Source organism: Prionailurus bengalensis, chromosome A1 (assembly GCF_016509475.1).
Source record: "Prionailurus bengalensis isolate Pbe53 chromosome A1, Fcat_Pben_1.1_paternal_pri, whole genome shotgun sequence".
Classification (NCBI taxonomy): Eukaryota; Metazoa; Chordata; class Mammalia; order Carnivora; family Felidae; genus Prionailurus; species Prionailurus bengalensis.
Window position 1 is genome coordinate 134,217,853 of NC_057343.1, and position 26,579 is coordinate 134,244,431.

General features: G+C 43.6%; 1 protein-coding gene across 7 annotated transcripts in view; it reads left to right on the plus strand.

The window, feature by feature from the left end:
- Nucleotides 1-246: 246 nt before the first annotated feature.
- The window catches only part of MAST4 (microtubule associated serine/threonine kinase family member 4), a 567,241-nt gene continuing 540,908 nt past the window's right edge, over nucleotides 247-26,579 (plus strand). For 3 of the 7 annotated variants that reach the window (XM_043591535.1, XM_043591545.1, XM_043591552.1), the window contains exon 1: nucleotides 261-886. In XM_043591535.1, coding sequence (XP_043447470.1) covers nucleotides 530-886 — 357 coding nt within the window. In that variant the 5' untranslated portion in view covers nucleotides 261-529. Of the gene's footprint in view, nucleotides 887-26,579 lie in introns of all 7 variants that reach the window. The other 4 variants (XM_043591561.1, XM_043591586.1, XM_043591569.1 and 1 more) reach the window with 3 other exon arrangements.

Here is a 26,579-nt window from a genome sequence, read left to right on the forward strand (position 1 = left end):
GGCTCCGGGTGCCCCCTCCGCCACCACCTCTCCCCAGTCCCGGGGGCCCCAGCGCTCCGCCGGATCCCGTAGCCCGCGCCTCGCCCCGCCTCCCCTACCTGACGCCCGTGCGGCCGGGGGCACCGCAGCCTCCGCCCACCGGCGCGCCTGCCCTGCCATTGGCTCCCCTGGCTGCCCGTCTCCTCCGCCGGCCCCGCTCCTGCCCGGAGGCAGGTTTTGCTGGCGAAGCCGCAGTCCCGGCGGCGCGGGCGCAGCTCGCTAGGATTGTGGAGCGTAGAGCGCCGGCTCGAGCTGGCCTCTCCCCGCGCGCGGGAGCCCCGGTCGGCCGCCAAATCTGGGCGGCTGGTAACTTGGCGGCGGGCTCCCGCGGCCGTGCCGCGGCCATGTAGTCGCCGGCGGGGCTCCCCGCAGCCCGGGAGCGGCAGCGAGAGCGAGCCGGAGCCGCGCAGCCCGCAGCTTTCCCTGGAGACGCTGAGTGCCCGCCGCGTCCCCGCTGTCCCTCGGGCTGCACTTTGGGCCCGAGAGGGAAATGGGGGAGAAAGTTTCGGAGGCGCCGGAGCCGGTGCCCCGTGGCTGCAGCGGCCACGGCGCCCGGGCTCCTGCCCCTGCGGTGGCCGCCGCATCCTCGCCTGGCGCTTCCTCGGCCGAGTCCTCCTCGGGCTCAGAAACTCTGTCGGAGGAAGGGGAGCCCGGCGGCTTCTCTCGAGAGCAGCCGCAACCACCGCCGCCGGGCGGCGCCCTAGGCGCCCCGCCGCCCGCCGCGTGGGCTCCCGCGCGCGTGGTGCTTGAGCTTGGAGTCTGTGCGCCGCCGCCGCAGCTCCGCGGAGGAACCGCGCCGCCCGCGCCGCGGGGCAGCAGCGCGTCCCAGGAGGAGCAGGACGAGGAGGTGGGCCCCGCCTTCCCCCGCTCGCCCCCCTCCGGGTCCCTGCTGTCGGGAGACCTCAGCTCTCCACTCCGCGCGCGGCCCACGGCTGGGCGCCCCGGGGCGTGGAGAGGGGGAGGGACCCCAGGTGCTCTGCCCCGAGCCCGGGGTGCTGGCAGTTAGGAGCCTCCCTGTGGGTCATTGACTTCTCATGGCTGTTACCTCAGTGTGTGTGCCTTCATGTGCGGCCTGATCGTGTGCTTTTTAAGTCAAAAGAGCAAACTCCTTAATGTTTGTGTCTGCTACGGTGGTTCTGTGAATGAGTGATCTGGACGCCCGGCTGGTCCCCACAACTAAGATCTTCTTTTCCGAAGTGGGCGTTGCTTCCCGCCGAAGCTCTCGGGCGGAGAGGGAGTGTGGTGAGGGGATGGGTGTGAGGGGAAGAGACGGTGTGTCTGTCCTGGCGGAAGAGTGGGAGTGGTACCCGTGGAGTTTCACCGGGGCGTGTCAGTGACGCCGGCTGCCCGGGATCACCTGCGGGTGGTTTTGGCTGGTCCCCGCGGCGTGGGTCCTCTGAGAGAGCGGGTCTCCGAGCTCTCGGCCGGCGCCACTGTCGTGCACGCCTGCATCTCTCATTCGGACTTGGTCCTGGGTGTCCAGATGCGCGCTGGTTGCCAGACTGGATAGAGAACCCCTGATTTTCTTCCGGGAGACTGTTTCCATCCTGGTCTCCTGGAAGAACGTTCATCCAAAACTTGTGGGTCGCGTCCTGACACATTGAGCGTATGACTTTGGTGTCCTCTAGATAGCTTTCCTTGGCTTTTTTTTTTTTTTTTTGGCAGGGGGTGTGTTGGGGGGGCTTTGGAGCACAGTTAGAGAAGCATAAGGTTCTTTATTATCTTTTAGATTGTTTGCTTTGGAGAGTTGTGCCTAAGTCATCTTGTTCAGGAAGGGCTATAAATAAAACATCGTCCTAACATAGAGTCCTTGTGAAGTTAATTTCTCAGTGCCAGAGTCCTATTTTTTCTCCTCCTGGATGGGGTTAGCTTTAGTAGGTAATTGTCTTTATCCCTCAGAATGTGCATGTTGAGGTCAGTGTCCTGCCAGTGGCCCCCAGGGACCTCATTCTGGAGGCAGAGAGTGGATCTGCCACAGGGTGAGGGGAGTGATGTCCTGGCGAGGCAGAGATGGAGCAGCGCTGTTTGGTCGATGGCCAAGCTTCTGGCAGTAACCATGATCGATTTTCCAGTGCCCTGGAGAATTGCAAGGATCCTGGACAGGTGTTTGGAGACTTGCTTTCTGAGGTCTGAGTTAGGAGCCTTAGGCAAGTGGTTTCATTCCTCTGAGGTATGGTTTTATCTGTAGAATGAGGGGTTTGAACCAGGTAACTTAAAGTTCATTTCCACAGAAATACTCTTTTTTGCTGATCAGGAATTTAGGATGGATCAAATGTTCAGATTGATCCTAGGGACAGAATGCCAGGAGTTAAGCTGAGTGCCATACCTGCCACAGAACTGTCAGAGTCCCTCAGTGGTTGCATCTCATTTTTAAGATGTCAGGCATGTGCCATGTGTTTATCCTGTGACATCTGCCTCAACTTTCAAGATGAGCGCACTTGTCATTGGGCAGCTGGGGGTATGCCCTAATTCACTGATTTACTAGTAGATTCTAATTTAGTGTTGTCATTGGTCAAGAAGATGCCCAGTGTTTTGTCTGTAGCTAGGAGAGGTTGCTCTGGGGTAAATGACACAGTCTTGCATATGGGTGGGGCAAGCAAGGAGCTTCTCACTTTTGATCCCAATTCTGTAGCTGACTTATTGCCTGGCCTCATGGTGACAGTGTTTTACTTCCTGGGAAGAGATATAATGATAGCTTATTTCTCAGGCAATGCAGTGAGGACTGGTTGATTGAAACACATTTTGGAAAGTGAAATGACTAAATAACATTGGTCACTATTTGTGAAATCTCAGAATTGGATGTAAACTGATACAGTATTGCAATTTATTGTGTAACTGACTCTGTGGCAGAGGTTTCTGGAAGTTATCCAGGAGTGGAAATCTTGACTTGGCTGTGAGAATTTTAAAGTGAAACTGTTAACTGTGGAGTTTTTTTTTTTTTTCCTCCTCAGGAGCCGAGAAGTGGTAGTCTTGGTGAAAGGCGTTAAAGTCCAGTGTGCATTTTCTGGTTTTACCTGGGTGATGGTATGGTGCAGTGATTTTTAACCTTTTGTGGGATGGTAGGCTTCTTTGAAAATCTAATGTCAGCTCTCCACCGGCTCCTCAGAAAATGCACACAACTACAAGCACCATTCCAGAGGGTTCAGTCAGGAACACTGGGTTGCAAACACTAAGTTTAGTGGGAAGACATGGGTGTGCTTCCCAGCTCTGCCGCATTAACTGGCTGTGGGATTGTGGACCATTCAATTAGTTGCAGGCCCAGTTTTTTCACCTTTAAATGGGAATCACAACAATAGAGTTGTTAGGCATTTTATACCTGCGATTTTATGTAATCCTAGCACACTAATATATAGCATGAAGTGCTAAGTAAATATTAATTTTTCAAGTTCATTGGTGATGAATATCTTGTGACATGGAAGTACAAACTTGGGCTGGCTTGTTATTTTTATGCGTAATTAACCTGCTACTTTGAGAGAACCTGAGGCTGTGTCTGCTCAGGTTATTCTCATTTTATTAGCATAAGCTGGGAAACAGATTTCATTTGAATCAGGTCGTATTATGGCAAGGCACTGTTAGAGTAATGTCCTACTATGGCAAGGTGCTGAGTATAATGCTTTAAAAGGCTTAAGTGCAATGCATAAAATGGAAAGAGGTTCATTTAGATCTTTAAATTGTTGTGTCTAGCTTGGGAGAGTCATTGTTTTCCAAAGTTTTTTTTTTTTTTCTTCTCATAATAACTTACTGCATCACTTTTTATTTATTTATTTATTTTTATTTTTTTCTGCATCACTTTTTAAAAAGCACCAAAATTCTAGACGCCTGTGTGGCTCAGTCGGTTAAGCACCCGGCTTCTGCTCAGGTCATGATCTCATGGTTTGTGGGTTCCAGCCCCGCCACAGGCTCTCTGCTGACAGCTTAGAGCCTGGAGCCTGCTTGAAATTCTGTGTCTTCTCTCTCTGCCCCTCCCCTGCTCATGCTTGATCTCTCTCTTTCAAAAATAAACATTAAAATAAATTTAAAAAAAAACAGCAAAATTCAAGTATGTGGTGTATAATTGCAGTGCTAACTTGTTTTTGGCAACCTTGTTGAAGCTGATTTGAGTATATCAATAGTGTTTGACCTATTATGTATTTTATCTTACTATCAATATTTGTGTAAACTTACTAGGTGTCAGAGACTTAAATCAGCCCTTTACACTTTTGTTGCTTAAAAACAATAAGAAGGCAGTGTTTGCATTCTTCTGTATTTAAACACCTGGGAGTTAGAGATGGTGCATATCACTTAGTTTAATAAACTGCATCTGACTTCCTCCGCTGCTTCCCTAAGCCTGTGCATTTGGAGTCTGCGGGTGTTGAGGGTTGGTGGCTCTGTCGATCTACAGGCATCTATCTAGATTGGGGGACTGTTGCTGTGACCACATTTCTGAGATTTACTTGTAGGCAACTTTGTCCTGTCTTTTCCCAAAGTACCGTGTGATGACACTAATGAAGTACTCAGGTACCGTTTGCTGTCTATCACTGACCTCCTCGGGGGCAGGGATTTTGTCCTATATGCCTAGCACAGTACCTCTAGTATATTAGTACGGACTCAGTGAGTATATATTGAATGAATGAGGAAAAAAGGACATCTTTGAAAATAGTTATGCATTTGATTGAACGGTGACTCTGTGTGTTTTCATTTGTTGTGTATGTTGTGAATTATGCCCAGACCTCTAGATCTCTTATCAAAAATACCTCATGGATCCAGGTAAAAAAAATTTTTTTGATCCAGGTAAATTTTGAACAAAGCTAAATCACTGAGGATCCACTCAAAATACCTTTAAAGGGACTTGTGTATTAAGTCCGCTTTTCACTGTGTCTATTAGAACTTGAAACTTGGAAGGATTCTTAGAATGGCTGAAAAAGAAAAGGCTTAGTGGTTAAAAGGATTTTCAACTCCATATATAAAGTGGCTCATTTATACTCTGCTATACTAAAAGTTTTGTTTTATTGGCGTATGTTGGGGAACAGTTTCCTGCGTGACAATAGGCACAGTCATGGGATGTCTTTGAACTGTTCTATTGAATGGTGTTTGAGTGCTGCTCTTAATAATACCTGGGATGTGTTTGTGGGATTCCTGCACACAGTAGTGATGCAGTACATGAATTTCTGCTGTTCATTGTTTAAGAAAATAAATAGCAAAAAACAACTATGAATTCAGTAAAGCTTTTCATTGAGTTTGAATTTTATTTTATTATTTTATTAATGCTTATTTATTAGAGAGAGAGAGAGCATGAGCATGGGAGGGGTAGAGATTAGAGAGAGAGAGGGAGACACAGAATCAGAAGCAGGCTCCAGGCTCTGAGTTGTCAGCACAGAGCCCTACAGGGGGCTTGAACTCACAAACTGTGAGATCATGACCTAAGCCGAAGTTGAACGCTCAACCGACTGAGCCACCCAGGCGCCCTGAGTTTGTATTTTATTAATCACAGCAGCTACGTAATTTGAACAAAAGCAGTGCATAAATCTTGGTGCATTTATTATTTTGTCTACTTTTTTGACTCACCATTTCGATAGGAGAGTTGAGAATATCAGTCAACCAATATATATTGCATGAGACTCTAGTGACACATTGGCCTCAGCATTAAGGACATGAAAGTGGATGAGACAGAGATAGTTTGGACCCTACAAAGCTTCTAGTGTAGTTGAGGGAGATGGTCACACAACACATGATTATTAATTAGTTGGTTTCAAAGGCAGTAAATGGAACAGAGGAGCAGGCTGTGAGGGAGTGTGTCTATATCATGGAGCTCTCTTAGTCTGGGAGGTGAGAACTGCCTCACTGAGGAGGTGATGTTGAGCTGAGACATAATGGATGAGCGGGGAGATAGCTGGGAGATACCATGGGTAAGAGCCATGCAGGTAGCTGGAGGCCCTAAAGTGGGAGAGAGTATGGTGGGTCTGCGGGTCGTTTGGCATGGAGGAGGGGGGAGCATAACATCAGATGACACTTGAGAGTGCTGCAGCAGCTGGTGCTGAGAGCCGTTGAAGGATTTGAATCGAGATAGTGGTATGGTGAGATTTGTGTTTGGGGAGGGCAGGAAGCACGAAGCCCACCTGTTGGGAACTGCTTGTGTAGCCTGCTTAAATGTTCCAGGATTGGAGCTGATAACCTAGAAGAAGGCATCTTAATAAATGATGTGTACATGGAACAGGGGGCTCATTCCTGGTAGTTCAAGTGCCCCAGGTAAACACATGGCAAATACTGTAGAAAAAGAATTGAGCTCTCTTCAAGAGAATACCATAGTGTGAATATTAATGCTCCTTTTCACTGTGATGTTGCCTTAAGCCTACTATTTTCTTGAAGGAAAAACTTTATTAATGGGAATGGTGACTGAGAAGAGGGCCTTGGAATAGCTCATTTCCACAGTAAATTACAGAGAAATATTTACCCAAGGTGAATACAAGGGGAAATTGCCCTGAGATTGTATGAGATTCCTCGTCGGTGGGAAGTGTGGTGTTGGTGAGCTAATATACATTATGAGAATCTAGCTTGTTTGTATCTTCCTAGAGAAGTGCTGATCAGCATCAGAGAACTAAGGATTTTGCCTTTTCTACCTCTGGTCTGAGGTATTCAAGGGAAAGGTCATATTTATATTTTGCCACTGTTTTACAGTTGGTGACAAACCTATGTATTAACTATGTATTACAGTCAGTGACAAAGCTGTGTATTAGATTTAGTGGATACAGTGCATGAGTCCCATTGTTTCTCACTTTGTCCCTTGGAGGAAGGTTGTGGAAGAACTATAGTGCGGGGTGCAAACATGATACAGTGTAGAAAGAGCCTTCTCACAATGAGAAGGATCCATAATAGGGTGGCCTGCCATTGAAGAAAACTGAGTGGGTGTGTGTGTGTGCGCGCATGCATGCATGCACATGTGTATCTTAAAAGAGATGCTTGTACTTTTTATACGAAAGAAACCTCATGTCATTTATAATCACATTCTGGTGTTCTGTAGTGTTGTCAGGAAAGGGCATGTGCTCCTCTCCTTCATCCCTTAAGGGCTAGCAGCCAGTTTTTCTCTGCCCTGGGTGAGAGTCAGTAGTGCCTGAAGGTACGGACTGATGACACTGAGCCACTTACAGGTTGTGTGACTTTGGAAAGGTTTTTAATACTGAGACTGTTTCCTCATCAGTCAAATGGACATGGCAACATTTATTGCAGAGGGTTGTTAGGAGAATTAAGAATTATACTTTATATGAAGTAGCCAGCATGATGCCTTGCACATAGTATGTATTCCGTAGCAGCATTTGTTATTACTGAGCATGAGGAGCTGGTTTATGCAGAATGGCTATGACATAGCCAGGAATAATTAGAAGCCTAGCGGTCCCTTCCCTGATGGATTATGCTACTAGCATGTTTTGTTGGTAGTCATGACAGGCCCTTTCATTCACGAGTAGGTAGATGTGTAGCACAGTTATCACTTTTAATTTCATAGAGCATTTCTTATAATGTACTAACAGGAAAGCTTTATGATGTATGGTTCATTAACCCTTCTATTAAGATATGATCTCTCTTTTACTCATGGAACTTGCTCTTAGTGATCATTTATTAATAATATCCTAAACAACTGTATGAACATGTAAATTACTGGCTCTGCCCAGGGATTTAGTCAGAAGGCAGCATGTCAGTTGTATGGTGAGGCTGGTGAGATGATGACCATGCACTTAAGTATCCAAGGTAATGATTTGGAGGCTGAGAACGGAGTAATAAGACCAATCAAATGATTTTTTGGAAGCCAGCTTTGGTTTATATATGAATTAGGGTGGAGTGGGGCAAGGCAGGTGGTCCAAGGGCCACCCCAACTTTACAGAGAGGAAATCTATTAGAAGTGTGATTGTACTTTTAAAAGTACAAGAATTAAGATATGTAAATTGTCCCCCGCCCCCCCCCCCCATTCTGTTGTGTCCCTTTGGGGCAGTGTAGACATGTCAACCTTTAAGGCAAAAATAAAAACAATCTAGGAGCACTTTTGATAAAATTCAAATGCTACTGCAGGGACTGCACCTCTCACCAACCTGGTGCTCTGTCTTGTGAACCTGTTCAGGCTGCTGTTTATACAACTTTGCATTGTTCAGAGATTCTTGTTCTCTTTTATGTCTCTGATATTTTGTCTGGTTTCTTGTCTGGTACTGTTCTCTTGGGTTAAAGCAGAACATAACATAAGATTTAACAGAAATCTTATCCTCCACCAGCTTCTGTGTACTTGTCTCTTTCATTATCTGTCTCCATGAACTCTCACCTGGTTCCTAATTCCTGGGAAGGAAAGGAGAGAAAAGCCTTCCCCCAAAGGGGAAATGTTGGTTCAGGACCGTGGTCAGCGGCACACATACATCAAAGTCACATGTCAATGTATAGAACTTGTATGCAGTTTCTGGTGGTCCCTCCCACTTAATAAGGAGCATTCACTGCTTATTTAATGATTTGAATTCATTACTAGCCACATGTGTCTGTGAGACAGCCTATGAATTTGTACCCTAGACTTGTACTCTTTTGCCAGCCCATCAATTCCTCTCTTGGACACAGTCGATATAATTTTGATTATGATACTTATTTCCACTGAGCCTTTCAGCCCCAGTGGTTTGTACTGATATTGGGGGCTGGGATGAGGTGGGGATGTGTGTGAGAGAGAGGAAGTACTGTTAGATTGGCTTTCTTTTCTTAACTAATTTCATAGGCTATCATGTGGAAAATGAAAATTTAATTTTATTATTCTTGACACTGTAATTTAGTGGTATTTTCAGTGGCTGGCAAGCTCACAGGTGCACCCAGTTTAGTTTGGGTAGTTGAATGTACGTTAATAATTGCACATTGGGTGTGGGTCCTTTGGCCTCTTAGAACTTGGTCAGCTACATTTTTGATAAGCTGAGAAGTTAGGTATGTAGGTCGCTCCTGTCTGATAATTTTGTGCCTTTCTGTGTTTTAAAAATAATGCCATCATATCTCTGACTTCTGGTGTTAACATTTGTCGTTTAGGCATTTCTTTGTGCAGAGGTGGACACACCTTCTGTGATGCGGGAAGGGACCTGGTGCATCATCGGCGGGAGGGAAGTAAAGTAAAATTGGGTTAGAATTGGTTAAAATTTTATGTCACTGAACATGTCATTGAGACGTATATTACAGAAATTAAAAATTTAAAATTGCTTCTTAGGGAAGTCATTGCTACCTAAACTGCATTAAGATGTTGAAATGAGATGCAGTGATGATGAAATCTATTTCGTGTATAAAAGGTTAAAGGATTATTTTCACAAACAAGTTCATTATGAATAAATTGGCTCTGTAGGAGTGTTTATAGCTCCTACACATGTAACATACACTCAGAAAATCTGCTTTGTTACTCCCATAGTTTTAGCTGGAGTGTTTAGTTGAAATCATCTGAAGCTTAATTGAATTTATTTGATGCTTATTTGAAGTCATCACCTCAGGCTTGTGGTTTTATTTTTTATTTTTTGAGGTTTATTTATTTATTTTGAGAGACAGAGGAAGCGGGGGAGGGCCAGAAAGGGGGAAAGAGAATCCCTAGCAGGGTCTGAGCAGTGCAGAGCCTGATGGGGGCTTGAACTCACGAACCGCAAGATCATGAGCTGAGCCGAAACCAAGAGTTAGAGCCTTAATGGATTGAGCTGCCCAGGTGCCCCTTGTTAGGCTTGATTTAAGAGGGCTGCTCTGGGGATTCTCAGGTGTAGCCAAGATGAGGAGAATGTTTGCTCCAGGCAGAAGGGCAGCCCAAGAAAAAGGACCATTGAGAAGTTTTACCTAGGGAGGAGAACTTCAGTCTCATCTCAAATGAATAGAGTACCTATCAGGAAGACTCAAGAAAATGCTGACCTTTCATTTTTGTGGCTCTCTTGTGACTAGTGAGTAGAAGTGCCAGGTAAATTTGGTGCAGTTTTAAAGACTAAGCGAGTGCTGTGTGAGCATGGGAGAGTGATGGAGAATGTGAGGAAAACTGCCTGTCAAATAAGAAAAGACTAACTTCTCTTTGCCTTGTGTTATGGTACTTTAACTTACTCTTTGAAATAGTACTTTTGTAAATTTTATTTAATGTACCACTTAATTTCCTTGGAATTTCTTGGCATTTTGTTCTTCGTACACTGATTAGTTGTCTGCACAAGCTGTTAACTGCTGGCTAGGAAGAGAAGTACAGTTAGAGCGGTTCTAAGATCTTTTAGACTAATTTCAATCTGCGGTGACGGGTGGGTTTTAGGCATGGTGCAGATTCACTACTGGAAGAAAGAAAATGGAAATTACAACTTTGAACTCTTCATTAAGAACAAACAAACCCTTTTGTTTTCATGAGTTGCACTTTGGAAATTAGAACGTTTCCACCTGGAGCAAGCTGAGTGTAACAATTTTAAAATTAGGGAATGGGGGCGCCTGGGTGGCGCAGTTGGTTAAGCGTCCGGCTTCAGCCAGGTCACGATCTCGCGGTCGGCGAGTTCGAGCCCCGCGTCAGGCTCTGGGCTGATGGCTCAGAGCCTGGAGCCTGTTTCCGATTCTGTGTCTCCCTCTCTCTCTGCCCCTACCCCGTTCATGCTCTGTCTCTCTCTGTCCCCAAAATAAATAAACGTTGAAAAAAAAAATTAAAAAAAAAATTAGGGAATGAGACCAACTGGGAGGAGTTATGCCGGTAGAGAAGCAACTTGACCATTTGGCAATTTTTCTTCCCTTTCCTCTGTAGCTTGGCTGCTGGCATTTTAAAAAGAACATGACAAACCATGTTAGTTGGGAGATTGTAGTAAACCTTTAGTTGAACAGAATATTTGGGAGAAAGGCCTTTCTCAGTTATGGAATTGTATGACTCAAAGAATTTTAAAGCTCTTTTTGCTCTCACTTTTTCGCTTTTCCCCCTGTAACGTCCTGGTGTGGTTTTCCTGCCTTCCTATTCTGTGAACAAGGTACTTTTTTTTTTTTTTTTTTTTTAATCATTTGACATCTTGTTCTGCTTTAGGGCTCTTGCTTTGGGCATCAATCATCTTTGAAAACCATTGAAGATGTAAAAGTGTTTAAGTGGAGGTAGTGAGGATAAAATTGCATGTAGTCTTGATGAAAGTAGACAATATTTTTTTTAATTTTAAAAGTTGAAGATAGTGGACTGTGTTGTACCTCTGAAACTAATGAAACATGTGCATCATCTCTCCTTCCATTTAGAAACAAGTGGAAGGTAGCAGCAGAAGTTCTTTTTGTGAGGATTGTGCTGCACCTCTTTGTCTTGGGTTGTGCCAGATCTCGTCTATATTGTTAATATCTGTACAGCACTTAAGTTTGGATAGCATTTTCTGCTATTTCATTGGTTTTCTCCTTCCCATTTTGTACACTTTTTTGGTAGTATAGTTAATAATTGATCTATCTCCCACTAGATTGTGAGTTCCTCTGAGTGGGAACAGTGTCCTGTCAACTCGAATCCCCTCAACAGGGAGAGTGAACAGTGTAGAGTGAACAATAACATGTTGCACAAAATGGTACTTGAGCCATATTATGTGTTAAGACACCATTCTGAGGGCTTTACATGCATTTATTCACTGAACTTTTACCCAGGTGTTTTGTTTATTTTTGAGAGAGAGAGAGAGAGAGAGAGACAGAGACAGAGAGAGACAGAGAGAGCGTGAGCAAGCACGAGCAGGGGAGGGGCAGAGAGAGGGAGACACAGAATGTGAAGCAGGCTCCAGGCTCTGAGCTGTCCGCACAGAGCCCGATGCGGGGCTCGAACTCACGAACCGTGAGATCATGACCTGAGCTGAAATCGGACACTTAACGAACTGAGACACCTAGGTGCCCCTACCAAAGTCTTTTAAAATCTAGTAATTTGGTTGGTTTGCACTACCCTGCTGTAGCTGTAGCTCAGTGATCTTCTCGATGTTAAACAAGGGAGGAAAAGGAAGGAACAGGTTTGAGAAGACTGTTGAAGAACAGTGGACCCTTAAGGGTCCCTGTTTGTTCTCTGTGTATCCAAGATCCTAGCACAGAGCCTTTGATGCTCTGCCAAGAATAAATGAATGATCGTTAATGAAAATGCCACTTAGCGGAGGGGTCCCTGTGCCTTTGCCATGAAGAGTTTGGATTAAATGTCTCTAGAAGTTAAAGTCAGGGCTAGGATTTAAAGCTATGATCTTGGGTTTTAGGTCATCACTTAATAGGCCAGGAGAGTTTCTACAAATGAAGGTTTTAAACCATAAACCGGTTTTTATTTTCTGGTTGGCTTTGGGAAACTGAACAATCACAGTTGCAGCAGTAAGCCGTTATTGGCCACATGTTTAAAGTCATTATTTTAATTTCTGATGAAATATTGATAGGCAGCCTTAAAACATTAACAGTGATGCTGGGCTGTACTCACTGGTGCTTAGGCAAAAGCTGCTGTCAGTGCATATGTGTTGTGGGAATTCTGGCAATTGTATAAGTAGTGGCTGAGTGTTAGCTGAGAGTTTGGGAGGTCTGGACACTGTCTTGGCTTGTTACTGGGTGGTTTATAGCTTCCAAGGTTTTCATGTATGGTGAAGTAAGATGTCCTTTTTAGCTCCAATTTTTTGTTTCCCTCTTACTACAGAAACATGACAATTTTACTGTTGTCATTAGCATGTAATTTGTTCTAAAAGTATTTTTTTTTTCTTACAAACTTGGTAGGCAAATGTGTTTTCTGATCTGTGGATAGGCACATATTCTTTTTTTTTTTTTAATTTTTTTTTCAACGTTTATTTATTTTTTGGGACAGAGAGAGACAGAGCATGAACGGGGGAGGGGCAGAGAGAGAGAGAGACACAGAATCGGAAACAGGCTCCAGGCTCTGAGCCATCAGCCCAGAGCCCGACGCGGGGCTCGAACTCCCGGACCGCGAGATCGTGACCTGGCTGAAGTCGGACGCTTAACCGACTGCACCACCCAGGCGCCCCAAGGCACTTATTCTTGAAAGGAATTCTCACAAGGATGTTTGCCCATAGATCCTTCCTTTCAGATTATGCTGATTTGAACATACAGGAAAAAAAAAAAGTTTCATGTTCCTCTTTTATTCATCTTTTAAAGTTATTTGGTATGTTTCTGTCATTCATCAGAATAAATTGAGGGTACTACCTCTTATCTCCCAGTCTTGCAGAGGAGTGTAACTCTGGATAACAAGGTCAGTTTTGTTATGTTTGGGCCATGTTTGGGCCACATGTCCCATCATAAGTTTATCATTCTGATGTCCTAGACCAGCAATTTCTGATTTGATAAAATTCTTTGATTTGAAAAGTTTGTATGGTCTCTGCCTTACCTGGCTGCCAGGGCTCTCTCCTGCACTGTTGTGGATCCTACCTGCCCAGCCTTTGGAGTAGACTATTTTTACTTCCTTCCTTACTTACTTATTTATTTAAAGATGGTGGTATCTCTAGCCTAAGCTGTTAGCCTTAGCTGTCAGGCCTTTTTTCTAAGTTTGTTTGGAAGTCCATTGTTTGGAACTTGGAGTGTGAAGTCCCATAGACATGTAGTTTTAAAGGGTGATTGGGTTTCCAGCCTATAGAAGTATAATTAACCCCTAGAATGAATGGGATACTGGGGAGGGGCCTCTTTTCCCTATGGTGTTGGGGGCCGTATAGCAGCTTCTGGAGGTGGATGCCTGTGGCACAAGTAATCATTGGTGTTAATTGTCAACATCTGCCCATGTGGCTGATCAGGGCCCTAGTGAGCCAGGGGAGCACTCTCAGCCTGTGCTCTGGGGCTCCTCCTGGAGGTGTGGCAGTGACCTTACTTTGTCTTAAGGACACTGTCATGGACGCCCGAGACTCCTTCACATACGGGGAGCAAATCATCTTAACTAGAAGCAAAATGTCCCCCGGCAGTTTTCAGTTCATTTCTAAGGGGGTAGACATGTGAAGGCCGAGAATATAAGGTAGAAGGTGGTTACCTCAGAAAACCCATCAGAATACCTTTTTAGATAGGCCAAGTACTTTTAATAGAAATAAGGGAAATGGTCTTTAAAAAAAAATTCTGCTGTGCTTTTTCTTTTAGTTTAACACCCATCACATGAATTACCTAGTTCCTGTAGATGAGGTTTTTAGTAATTGCACATATCCTCCTTCCACTGGGGAACTTGCACATAAATGTGTGATTTCTGGGGCCTCTTTCTTTTCTGAACCTGACTCTACAGTGTGAGGAAGGGTGGCTGCATCCCTGCAAGTAGAGGATGTTTGTCTTCCTAATGTCTAGAGCTGCTGGTTTTCTCTCTCCCATGTGTCCACCCTCCTCTCAGGAGAGGGTGACAGCTAGGTTCTGGAATTCGTGCAGCTGGTTCATGTCAAGAGATGGAGAAGGCCCCCAAAGAATCGCTCGCAGCTGAGTTCCACCGGTGGGATGGTTCCATCAGAGATAGTCGGTGGTAATTAAAGAGAAAGTGAAACACGGACTTTAACAAATGATAAATACAGGTTTACCAAGTGATAGGAATAAGCCCTGCTGAGAAATGTCAGGGGGTGCTCACTTTATACTCTTGAAAATCCTGTGATCACGTGGGCACGGTCTTGAATTGTTCAGATACTATTACCTGCGGTTCTTAGGAATTTATTTTGACACTTAAGGACGTCTAAGAATGTAAATTTAATTACTGCTGCTATTCTGTCTGTGGGCTTGGATGTAAAGTGGCAGGTTATGTAACAAAATTATCATGAAATTTAAAAAAAATCTTGAACAGACTAATTTGACTTTCAGGGGTGGGGCAGCTTTCCATTTGTGGGTAAAACAGCTGCTCATTTAGGATCTATTAGGAAACTAGGGCCTGTTGTGGTGGTTTGTGGAGGGAGGCTTCTTTTGTTTAATTAAAAAAATTTTAAAATGTCTTATTTATTTTTGAGAGTACAAGCAGGGGAGGGACAGAGAGAGTGAGACAGAGGATTAGAATCCGGGTCTGCACTGATAGCAGTGAGCCCGACACAGGCTTGAATTAAAAAACCAGGAGATCATGACCTGAGCCCAAGCCAGACTTTGAACCGATTGAGCCACCCAGGTGCCACAGGGGAGGCTTATTTTAATGTGAACTTGCAGGCTGGGGCTATATTTATTATTCAAGTATAGGAATGGTGCCTCTCTTGCTGTGGCCTATTGGCCAGAAGGGGAGGAAATACGGGGGGAGGGGGGCTGGATGAATGGATGGACATAGAATCTTGGAATGTCCAAATGTTGTCTTAGTATGTTTTGATAATAGGTGCTGGTGAAGATGCCCTTGGAGATGGGATGTAGGACTCCTGCCTGGTACCTTAGCTGCTGCTGACAATTCTTGTGGTGGGGTTGAGCTGGTGTGCAAGGAGATATTTGTTGAAGCTGCTTCTTGCAAAGCTCTGTAGGAGTTGGCAGGTGGGAGGGAAGGAAAGGATACGCAAAAGAAATGTAAAAAATCTGGTCCGTGCCCAAAGCAACACAGAGTCGATTTAGGAGACAGCATAAGTGGAGTGAGTTGGTGTGAATGTGCAGTACACTATCGACACGTGAAAATGTGGGTCAAAGTAAGTAATGTCAGTAAGGAGAGCGAAAAAGAACTACAGAATCACCCTGATGGGATTTACCCTACAGGGTTTTCCTGGTGCCTTGAAGATGGAAATAAGAAGAGGGGAGGAGAAGGTTGTACCAGATAAAATAATTTGCCCAACAGATGTGTTCACTAAGAAGGAATAGGAACTGGTAGGTGGTTTTTCCCTCTCCTATGATTCATTCCTTGTGCCCGTGTAATGTAAAATTACTAGTAAAAAACACTACCAGGATGGTAGTGTTTTCCTTAATACCAGTTTATTTATAGCTTCATAACTTTCTCATCAAGATTATTTTTGTTTTAAAGATTTATCTTTCCCTAGATAATTAAGCAATGTTTGCGACTCATGCTGTTTTAGTCATTGTCTTAAGGAACTTGGTGTTTTTGTTGGTGAGGACAGAGTTCAGGGAGAAAGTAGGTTTGGTGAGAGTTTATCAGATAAGCCCTTTTGGGTCCTGTCTCTTGAGGATACCACTTTATTTCCTTGCTTTGGGATATCTTTTGATTACTCTTTCCTTGAAATTTGCCAAGTGGAGAGCAATGATGTTTTTGGCTCAGCTAGAGTTTCAGACATATCCTCAATCTTTTTTTTTTTTTTTTCTTCCTCTTCAAAACGCCCTTGCAAAGCTTGAAGAAGCTCTCACCCTCTTGGTTTTTGGCAGGAATCATGGCCTGTGTGTGTGGGGCTCCTGACATAGCTGAGGATTTGTCCTGGCAACCCGTGATCCAGGAGCTTTTTGAAACTTCTGAGCTATGTGGGCTTGTTTCAGGGCCTCAGCACCCCTTGGTGAACTGGTTTTATGAGGTGGACCCTGTGATTTTATAAGGCAATTTCTGCAGGCTGGTCAGGGGAGCTAGTTGGAGGTGCGGAGGGAAGTGAATCTCCTGCGGATAAAACCTCTCTATAAAACTCAGGGGACTTGATGTCTCCTTCAGGATTCTGTAAGCATGGGAGGAAATTGCTTCTCTAAAGAGTTAGTGATTCTGGTCTACTGGTATGGGGACCATGTGTTATATGATGGCTGTTTCCGAAAGCCACACAAACTTAGAAAGCAAGGCAGCAGGGGGGACTGGAGAAAATGAGTGGACTTCAAGACTGGGGAAAGCTTATAGGAGGTGGTATTAAAATGTACAAACCAAGGTGGAATGATGAGGGCAGTTGTGCTTTTATAAGGAACATTAAGCTCCCAAATGAACCTTCTCTGAGCTCTGTTCTCTCTTTCCTGGCCCAGCATATCTTCCCCTCACTCTTCCCTCAGGAAAAATACCTAAGCAAGCAGTCTGCGAGGCCCCGGGTGTGTGGCCAGTTCCACTAGACCTTCAAAGATTCTCTGTCACGGTCATTTTTAGCATAACCACAGTGTGTGCTCTGGATTTGTGAAATTTGAAATTATAGCTATGCTATTAACTTTAACTCCGAGAACCATTCACTTTCCTTGCACAGGGCTTGCAGACAGCTGGTCAATGCATGAAATGATAGAGCCAAAGCTCTTCCTCTAAGGTGGATTTGTCTGACCTGAAAAATCAAGGAGTTTATTGGCCCTTACTGAAATGATAATTTGGGATCACTGGAAGTCTTTGGCTCTTGAGGAGGGTGATGATAGATCCCCATCTTTGTTTTCTAAGGTTAATCTGTCTTACTAGAGGTTATCTGTGTTGCAGAACAGAAACCCATTCAGGGAGAAGGTCCTCCTGTTTTTTTGAGCTGGCCGATTTCTTGTGGACCAAAAAGGTGTGGTACTTTGCACACCTCCCACCATGAAGGTGCTTCTTGGACAGTGTTTTGCGGAGAACGGAAACCTCATTGTCCACCCTCCTGGGGAATCTGTGTCTGTAGCATCTTCTGCTTTGTTTGTGGGGGGCACCTGTTGCAAATTAATCTTAAAGTGATTAAAACTGTGTCTTGCTGTGCTTTTTCTCTCCTCTAGTATTTGAAGCAGGAACTGAGGCAGTAGTGATTTCTTGCCTTGCATGTCCTTGCCTGGGAGAAAACTGAAGCAGTTTGAAGTAGAGATGCTTCTCAGTCTCTCTGTAAAAAGTCTTAATTTACAGAACAGAGAGTGTTGACATGCCTCTTGGGATAGAGGGTGCGTTCCATTGGAGAGAAGGGAGAGAGAAAACAGGCTTTCTTGGAGGGGAAGGGAGCAAGGCTGGTATCCTGCCTTGACAAGGATTCTGGGTGCTACCTGAGGGGCATGGAATCATGGGTGTGTTGGATTTCAGGGCTCTCAGGGCCTGGTTGCCAATGAGGATGCAGTAGCAAGCATGATAGGCTTTGCTTTGTGTGACATGACTTGGAGGGACCAGTTTTTCACCAGAGGCCCTGGACTCAATTAATTTGATTTCAGGTAAATACTTTTTTTTTTTTTTTTTTTTTGGCATGTCTGACTTCATGAGTCAAGGTTTTATACCTGCTGTACTCATCAGCAAAACGTTGGTTCCTGTAAGTGTTGTAACCCCATAAACTTAAAATTTTGGTTCTGCCATTTGTACGATTTTACTAAATATCCCAGTATTATAGTCCAGACCAATAAGGCACCTAACGCTTCCTGTCTTTTTGCTCAAAGGTCTTGTGCTTCCTTCCAGTCCTCCCCTTTGCTCACCCCCAGCAAGTCGGTGGCTTATGGCGTAGGGTATCATCCACACTGAGCGTGCACTGAGCGTGTTGCATTACAATGTCTTCCTTCGCCAGACTGGGAGCTGCGTGAGAGCAGAGACCCTGTCTTGTTCATCTACGTACTCACAGCTGCTGCATTCCAATATGTAGTAAATTTTTGAGTCAGTAGGTGTGTGGGAGAAGTTGACTCTGCAGCTCAGGAGAAGTGCAAGCTCTGTGACCAGTGGCAGCAGTGAAAGACTGAATTTCAAGCTAGAGCCTCCTCAGCTTGCCTTGACGATCATGGGTGGTGTAGTGTGTCCGTCTCTCATTTATTCTCTGTCCCCATGTCGAGATGAACAATTGAATTCAAAGAAGAGAGGACTTAAAAACAGGGGGTTTTTTTGTTTTTAAGTTTTAAATATTGTATGTTCAAGTTTTATGTCAGAATTCGTTTCTAGAGGTCTGGCCCTGCTGGCCGGCCAGTTGTCACTAATGAGGCAGAACTGCCTGGAATAAGACCAGTTCAGCCTGGCTGAACATCTGAGTCTATTGCCTCCGGGCTCCCAGTTTCTCCCCTGAGAGTACTGGTCCAGGAGAGGGTGAAGACCAAGGCTTCCTTGGACGTGAACCACTTCATTTCTGGATTGACCAGTTTTGTGAAGCTCCGGGAAAGACAGGGTCTTGCTTTCTCAAGCTCCCAAGATGAGTGGCTGGCAAGGGCTTCGGTGTATTTGGGTGGGGGTGCTGTGTCTCCGTCTTCTGAATGGGCAAACGTTTAAAAATGTTTGTGGAAGCAAATTCTGGAAAGAAGACCAAGACTTGATTGTGTAAATAGTTGGTAAATACTGCTCCTTTCTTTCCTTCTACTAATTAATTTCCCTGACAGCTTTCCTGGCAGCTCTTATCCACAATTGGTTGCTGAATTGCAATGCTCAATTATCTGTGTAATAACATGCTATAAAAACATATAAAGCCAGGAAAAAATGGCTTCCACCAAAGAGGCTGAGCCTTGAAAATAGACACCTTGCACATTCACATCTGGACTGAAAAGACAACATCAAATCTGTCGTTAATGATTTAATTGAATTTCTTCTTCCTAAAGGTAAAAGAAAACTTTAAATTTGAGTGTGAGATACTTAAGTTACCTAGAGATAAAACCAGAATCAGTAGCTCATTAAAATATGGGGTTTTCCGATACTGTTTTGTGTATTCTATGACAATCTTGAATGTTGAGAATATATTTCAGTCTAGTACTTATTGAAGGCCTACTAGGTGCTGGGCACTGTGCTGGTGCTTTGCATACATTACATTTTTAATTTTTTGGAATTAAATATTTTTTAAGTAGAGAGGGACGCCTAGGTGGCTCAGTCAGTTAAGCGTCCAACTCCTGCTCAGGTCGTGATCTCATCATCCATGAATTCAAGCCCTGCATTGGGTTCTGTGCTGACAGCTCAGAACATGGAGCCTGCTTTGGATTCTCTGTCTCTCTCTCTCTGTCTGTTCCTACCCCACTTGCGCTCTGTCTCTCTCTGAAAAATAAACATTAAACAAATAAAAAAACAAATGAAAAAATAAAACACTGAAGCAAACTTATGAAGGGAGAAAGACCATGCTTGAAAAGTCTGGGAGCACAATAAGCAAACAGCAGTTGTGGTTGAATAGGGAAGTTGGTGCTATGGCCATATTTGTGGTCTCAACTTGGAGCACATCTGATTCCCCTGTGGAGCTTTCAGATGACAGGGTTCAACTAGGAGATGCTGATTCTGTGTGCTTGTGTCTGTTCAAGGCTGCCAGGTGGTTCTGTGAGTGGCCAGGGGTGTAGCGGCATTGGCTTTGTCCCTGTTGGCTTGTGGAGAAAGATGTGGAGACATTTCCTGAGAGCCTCTTATGAACACGAGCTGTGCTGGATGGCTTGCATGTATCATCCTTTTCATCCTCACTGGAAGTCCACAAGGTTTAGTCGCCTCATTTTACAGTGGAGGAAACAGGCGTTACAGAGAGCTCACTGTTGGAGCCTGGTCTTGTAGTTAGTGACTGGTACAATTTTTACTCCTCTGTTGCCATTCAAGTGTCTAACTTGTGGTATTTGGGTTTTTACTGACCTTCAGCTTTGACCCAAGGGCTTTGCATAGAGGACACTGACCATTGTCTTTGGAATAACCCCGGATTTGGCATATTTGACTCTCTTTACATTGTTCATGCATATTTTGTACCCTGAAGGTTCCAGGTTTTGTGTGTGTGTGTGTGTGTGTGTGTGTGTGTGTGTACCAATATGAATGTCTATTTACAGAAATGAAGACTCCAATTAGCTGGATGTGAGTTTGGATATTTACCCTGATGATTGTTGAGTGGATCTTCAAATAGCAAGGCAGCTATTAACATGTGTAATTCCCATTAGAATGATTGTGCTTTTCATTTTGTTTAGTAGTGTGAGAATTGCTAGTGAACATTTAACAAAAAGAGAAAGATTTTTTTACTTAATTTTGTTGAACTGATAACTATTTTGGACTATGAGGAGAGAGGAAATACAGAAGGAAGCATACCTGTCTGCCTTTGTAGGACATCGGTGTCTTTGTATGGTGTCCTAAGTTAGGGAAGCTTTTATGAAAGCACATTCCCTTCATGACAGTGCTCTGAGTGCCAGTCTTTCCCCCCAAGGCAGGCCTGTGACTCATGTGAAGGGTGATAGAGGTAATGAAAATAGTGGCAAGAAATGCAGAGAGGTAGAGAGTAACACTTGTCTAGTATATTTTTGTAGTCATTTGTTAGTTTTTTTTTTTTTTAGTTATTTATTTTGGGGGAGACGCATTGCGAGCATGAGCAGGGGAGGGGCAGAGAGAGAGAATCCCAATGCAGAGCCTGACTTGGGGCTCGAACACATGAACCATGATTTCACAACCTCAGCCCAAATCCAGAGTTGCACGCTTAACCGACTGAGTCACCCATGCGCCCCAGTGTTGTGATCCTCTAACAGAAGTATGACCGTTAGGTGAGAGTAACTTTTATAGGAATAACAATAGTAGTTGGTGTTATACTTGAGAATTAATGGGGTTCCTGCTTCTGAACCTAGAGCCCCTCATTGTGACAGGGGCTCACTGGATTCTGAATTCGGACCATGCCACCTGTGCGGCTGGGACTTGGTGAGCAGGGCCCCAGGGTGTATGTATTTCACTTCCTCAGAGCTGTCATGTCTTATCAACCTTTCGTTAGCAATATTTTTCCTCCCTGAAAACTCATAAAAATTCATGCTATAATATCAATGCCTGCAGGATCCTGTAGAATTTCGTTGAGCTGCTTACACCCTTTTCTCCTAATAGATAATGTTGCTGTGTTCATATACAGGGATACAGATGTGTGCTTGTGAATCCATATAGGAGGCTCATGTATATGCCTGAGAATGTTTTCTGAGGGAAATAAACTCATTCCTCCCCCCCGCCTCCCCGGTTCAATGTGTCCAAGACAATTGTATGCATATTCTCAAAACATTGGATTCTGGTGAATATTTTAAATTTCATTAACCTTATATATATTTTACCAGATAACTTTCAGCATATCTGTTTATTACCGTAATGATGCTTTGCTTACTTGTGTATCTGGAGAGAAATAAAATGAGTGTACTTAATTTTTTTAATGATAAATTTCTTTATCAAGGTCACCTTTTATGTTAGAAAAGATTTGTAAACTCTTACCAACACTGTGTACATTCTTGTGCCCTTAAATTAAAAAAAAAAAAGTGTGTTGTTAGCCTAACATATTATACCAGAATTTTAGTATTTTAAATATAGGTCGTAAATTGCAGGAAACGTTTAGTTGATTACCGTTTTCTCCGTTTGATAGAATGAGGAGAGGGACAGTATTTAAAAAATAAATGTTACCCTGTAATTTTAGCTCACCATTACTGAAATAGTTTGTAGGGAGAATCATATGCCATTATGCTTAACTGTGTAATATGAAATCTTGATGAGTATCCAGTGGGTAGCTTGTCCTTTTTTCAGATAAAATCGCTTTTATTTTCAAGTGATTATATCCTGTGGGTATGTATATTTGTGAATGGGGAAAATATGTGCAACTCAACAGTGCTAATTTTCTTCCACCCTAAAACCATATTGTAATAGGCCTGTAAGTACATCTTAAAAGCTTAGTAAAATTTTGAATAAAGTTACATAAGCCTTAACCTTTATTATGGATAAAGAAGTTATACTGTGAAATGAGAATGGGGCAGATCAATGTGTAATACTTGGTGTTCTAGCAGGCAGCCCTCAGTGATGACCTTTGGAAAAAACAAAATCCTATGTAGTGCTTCTGGTAATAGAGAAGGACTTAGCTCTGTGGCTAGTAATTTCATTTAGGACACATTAATGATGCATACAATGTGACTTAACATTTCTATGAACTTTATGACAAAATATTGTTAGTACTTTTTTCTTGAATCTTGATGCCTCTTTGTCCATTCTTTTTTCCTACCTCATATGAGGCCAGTTCTGTTTTTATGGGTCCCATTTCCCTCCCCCTCCCCCAGGACTCAACACAAGTGATAACTCATTTTGTTAGAATGGTAGCGATCTCAGAAGTGGAGGATTATGACTCCACTTGGGGCTTAATCAGCCTGAGCAGGTGCATTCTAAGGAAGAGAGATACTGTTTTTAATGCAAATGTCCCCCCTTATTCAGAGGAAGGGAGACATGGATAGGAATTGACACAGCAGTTAAGTTGGAATTGTTTCTAAATAGATTGTTGTTTTTTTTTTTCCCTGAATTCTCTGGACACCAGCAGCAGTTTTGTTAATAAATGGAAGTGAAATATAAAGGAAGAGAAGTTGAGGGTGACTGTCTTAATTTTTTGCTCTAAGGGATCACAAAAACTTAAGAAAAATGAAGTCAGAGGCTTACATAAATACAAGAATCCTAAGTGGCATAGCATTCATTTTAGAATGGAATTGGATTTGGGATCCTAGATAAGAGGGGATGGTTATATTAAACTGCCCAAAGCCTTTCTGGAAGGCAGCTTAACTTAAAGGGTCTGAGCCTTCACCGTGAGGGTCCAGAATTTTTCCTCTTCTTCCTTTGTCCTGAAGTGTGCTACTGTAGGAGAAGGCAGACAAGTTTTTGAATAGTGTGGAGGAACTGTAGTAGGCTGAATAATCTATGGCTCTCTGTTAGGCAAATACATTAACTTTGGATTTTAGACCATGTTTTTGACTGAAATGGCATTAGCCATGTTCTCGTTATTAGGAAGTGGTTACATGAGTGTTTATAATTATTTATTGCCCTCTATTTTTATGTCACTGATTTTTTTCTGTGCATTTCAAAATAAAAATTATTCAAAGAGAAGTCACCAATGTGTCCTTCCAAACTTAACTATATCCATATATTACTCATTAATTCCTTCCTCCATCTGCTCCAGAAGTTGTTATTGAGTCCTTACTATGCCCTAGGCCCTGGTAGTGGTACTGGGAATACAGTAATAAATAAGTAAAAGTCCATGACCTCTTGCATAGAAGGGAGACCAACAAAACATTAAACAGGTGTTAGAGGGGACATCTGCAAACTTGATCTGTAAGGCTCCAGATAGTAAATATTCTAGGTTTTGTGGGCCAGGTGGCTTCTGTCACAACTACTTGACTCTGGCTTTGTAGTGTGAAAGCTGCCATAGGTTATGTGTATGGGTATGGCTGTGTTCTAGCAAAATGCTATTTACAGAATGAGGTGGTGGGCTTGATTTGGTCCACAGTCCCTAACTTGCAGACCCTTGTTAGAATGTAAGATGCCTTGAGAAAGAAAATGAAAGGGAATCTGGGGTATTGAGTGGGGGCAAGGAGTGTTGGCGCTTTTGAGGGGTGGTCAGGGAAGGCCTGGCTGAGAAGGTTACTTAAGAATAAGATGGTGTGCTCAGGCATGTGTGTATCATGACTGTGTATCAGTCATGTCTATCTATATCATGTGTGTGTATGTGCGGAGGATGATCCATACAGAGGGAACAGCCGGTATAAAGGCCCTGGGGTAGCAACATACTTGGAGAATTAAAGGGATGGTGAGAAGGCCAGGGTGTTTGTAGCTGAGTGAGTGAGTGAATGACAGAATGGGAGATGAGATGAGATCAGAAGCAAAGGTGGGGGCTGAGGGACAGGGCCACAGTGTGATACCTCATCGGGCCTTTACAATTAAAAAACTTTTTTTGTATTTGTCACTTGGGTAGTTATTGGAGCATTTTGAGTAGAAGAGTGAGTTACACATTTTAATTTTAGCAGGATCACTGGCTTCAGGGTGGGCAGTAGACTGTTGGGGAGCTTGAGTGGAAACCTGGCAGACCAGTTAAGAAGGTTATCAAGGTAATCCAGGTGGGAGAAGGTGGTGCTTGGACTAGGCTCCTGGTGCTGAAGGTGGTGAGAAGCAGGCAAGTCTTGGAAGTCCATTGACCCATAGACCAACAGCATTTGCTCATAGACTGGAAAAGACATACGAGAACTGGAGGAGTTGAAGACTCCACGGTTTTTGGCCAGGTAAACTGGAAGGGTGGGGTATCATTTACCGAGTGGGAAAGGTGGCAGAAGGACAACCAGCTGGACAGCCAGCCTGTACAGCCTACATTCTACCTGCATAGAGTCCCTGGCCCGATGTAGCACATAGCCTGAGATTCAGGGCTAAGCACACTTAGGTTCGCATGTGCCCTGGGGGCCACCACTGTCCACTTAATAAAGATGCATTATGTGGCTGTCCATGCTAGGGTTTGCTCACAGCCTCCTGTTTGTTGAATTTGTGCTTGATGTTACTGTGGGCTCCTGAGAGTCCTCGGCTTCTAAGGGGCAGGTGAAGATTCCACATACAAATTCTTTGAACTTTTTTTGATTCATAAAGTTGGTAGAAGAAATGGTGATATCCAGTGGATCATGATGCAAGCCCTCATCTACGGGGAGGTATGTGGACTGATGTTTGGTGTCTATTATCTTTGTGGATTTTGTAAAAGAGTCATGGATTCCACATAATATTGATAGTTCTCACTGTGCTGCTTGGACAGAGTGCAACACCCTCCTGCTCCACTGTTAGTGTGCATATAAATAACATGTAAAATTCGGTGCCAAGAAGCAATTGAGGACAGTCATGCCTGCTTAGAATGTTCTGTAAATTGTCTGCTGAAACATCTGCGGATTGTTTCATGAGTGCATTGCCAAATTTATAACAGTTAAAGGGCAATAATGATTTGAAGACTGTAAGTGGTGGTTCTTGTTCCTAATAAGGCAGATGCTTTGGCGTTCATCTTATTAGGGAATTATGCCATCAATATTTAAAATGCTCTGCTGTATATTATAGAAGGTATTATGTCCTTTCAAGGGGTGGGGTTGCGATTTCTAGTAGACATAGAAGTGCCGATGTCAAGAAGGTCATCAGATAATTGCTTCTGGAGGTGAGGAGAGATATCAGGTAGGGAAATACGTATGGGAAGTCATTCATGATCCATAAGGTTTTGGAACCAGTAGGATTCCTCAGGGTGTTAGCATAGGTAGAAGAGAACCAAATCCTGGGGTACTTTTGGAGCTTATCGGTTAAGAAGATGAATTAAGTAGTAAAGGAGATGAAAATGAATTGCCAAAGACGAGATTGAGGAAGAAAACCAGTGTTGTCCTGGAAACCAAGACAAGATAGTGTCTTGAGGAGGAGGAAGTCTTCAGCCACATCCAGTGATGCTGAAAGATTGGGGAAGGTGAGACAGAGTGTCTTCACCGGCATGGAAATCCTTGATAACCTGCATTAGAGTAGGGTGGATAGAGTGGTATATTCATCAGCTTTTTAGATGGACGGCTGCAAGTAATTAAACTAAGCATGTACACTTTGGGCAGCTGTGACCCATATTAGTGATTGCCATTTTTTCTTCTAATCCTGTATCATCGTGATTTTAGTATTAGGTAAAGAAAAACAACTTTCTAGAGTGAAATGCAGAGCTTAGTGACTTAAAAAGCTGATTAGGAAGATTTAAAGCTTCTTTTACAAAACCTTGGTCTTTCCCCATTGAGCCATGTGACTTGGGGGTCCTGTAGTCACTACAGTGTCAGTGATTCATACCATGCTCTTGCAGATTTGCTGGTAAGTTGGACAGATTTATTAAATAACCTTCAGCTTCCCTTGGACACGGTGCCATCTGTGCATTTTTTTTTTTTAATGTAGACCACAGAGCTATGAAATGCGATTCTTGTCACTAGACCAAAGGTGGGGCACTTGTTGTGCATCTGTTTAATTAAAATCACATGTTGATTATGTACAGTTAGATCATAACACGGTCAGGTTGGATTTCTTCCTATTGCTCTTAGGGGAATTTTTCCATGTGCTTAGAGGGATGAGTTAATAGATCAGGAAATTGGAGCAAAGGGCAAATTAAAGGGAAAAGGGAAAAACCCTAAAAGTCATGGAGTGGTTTACT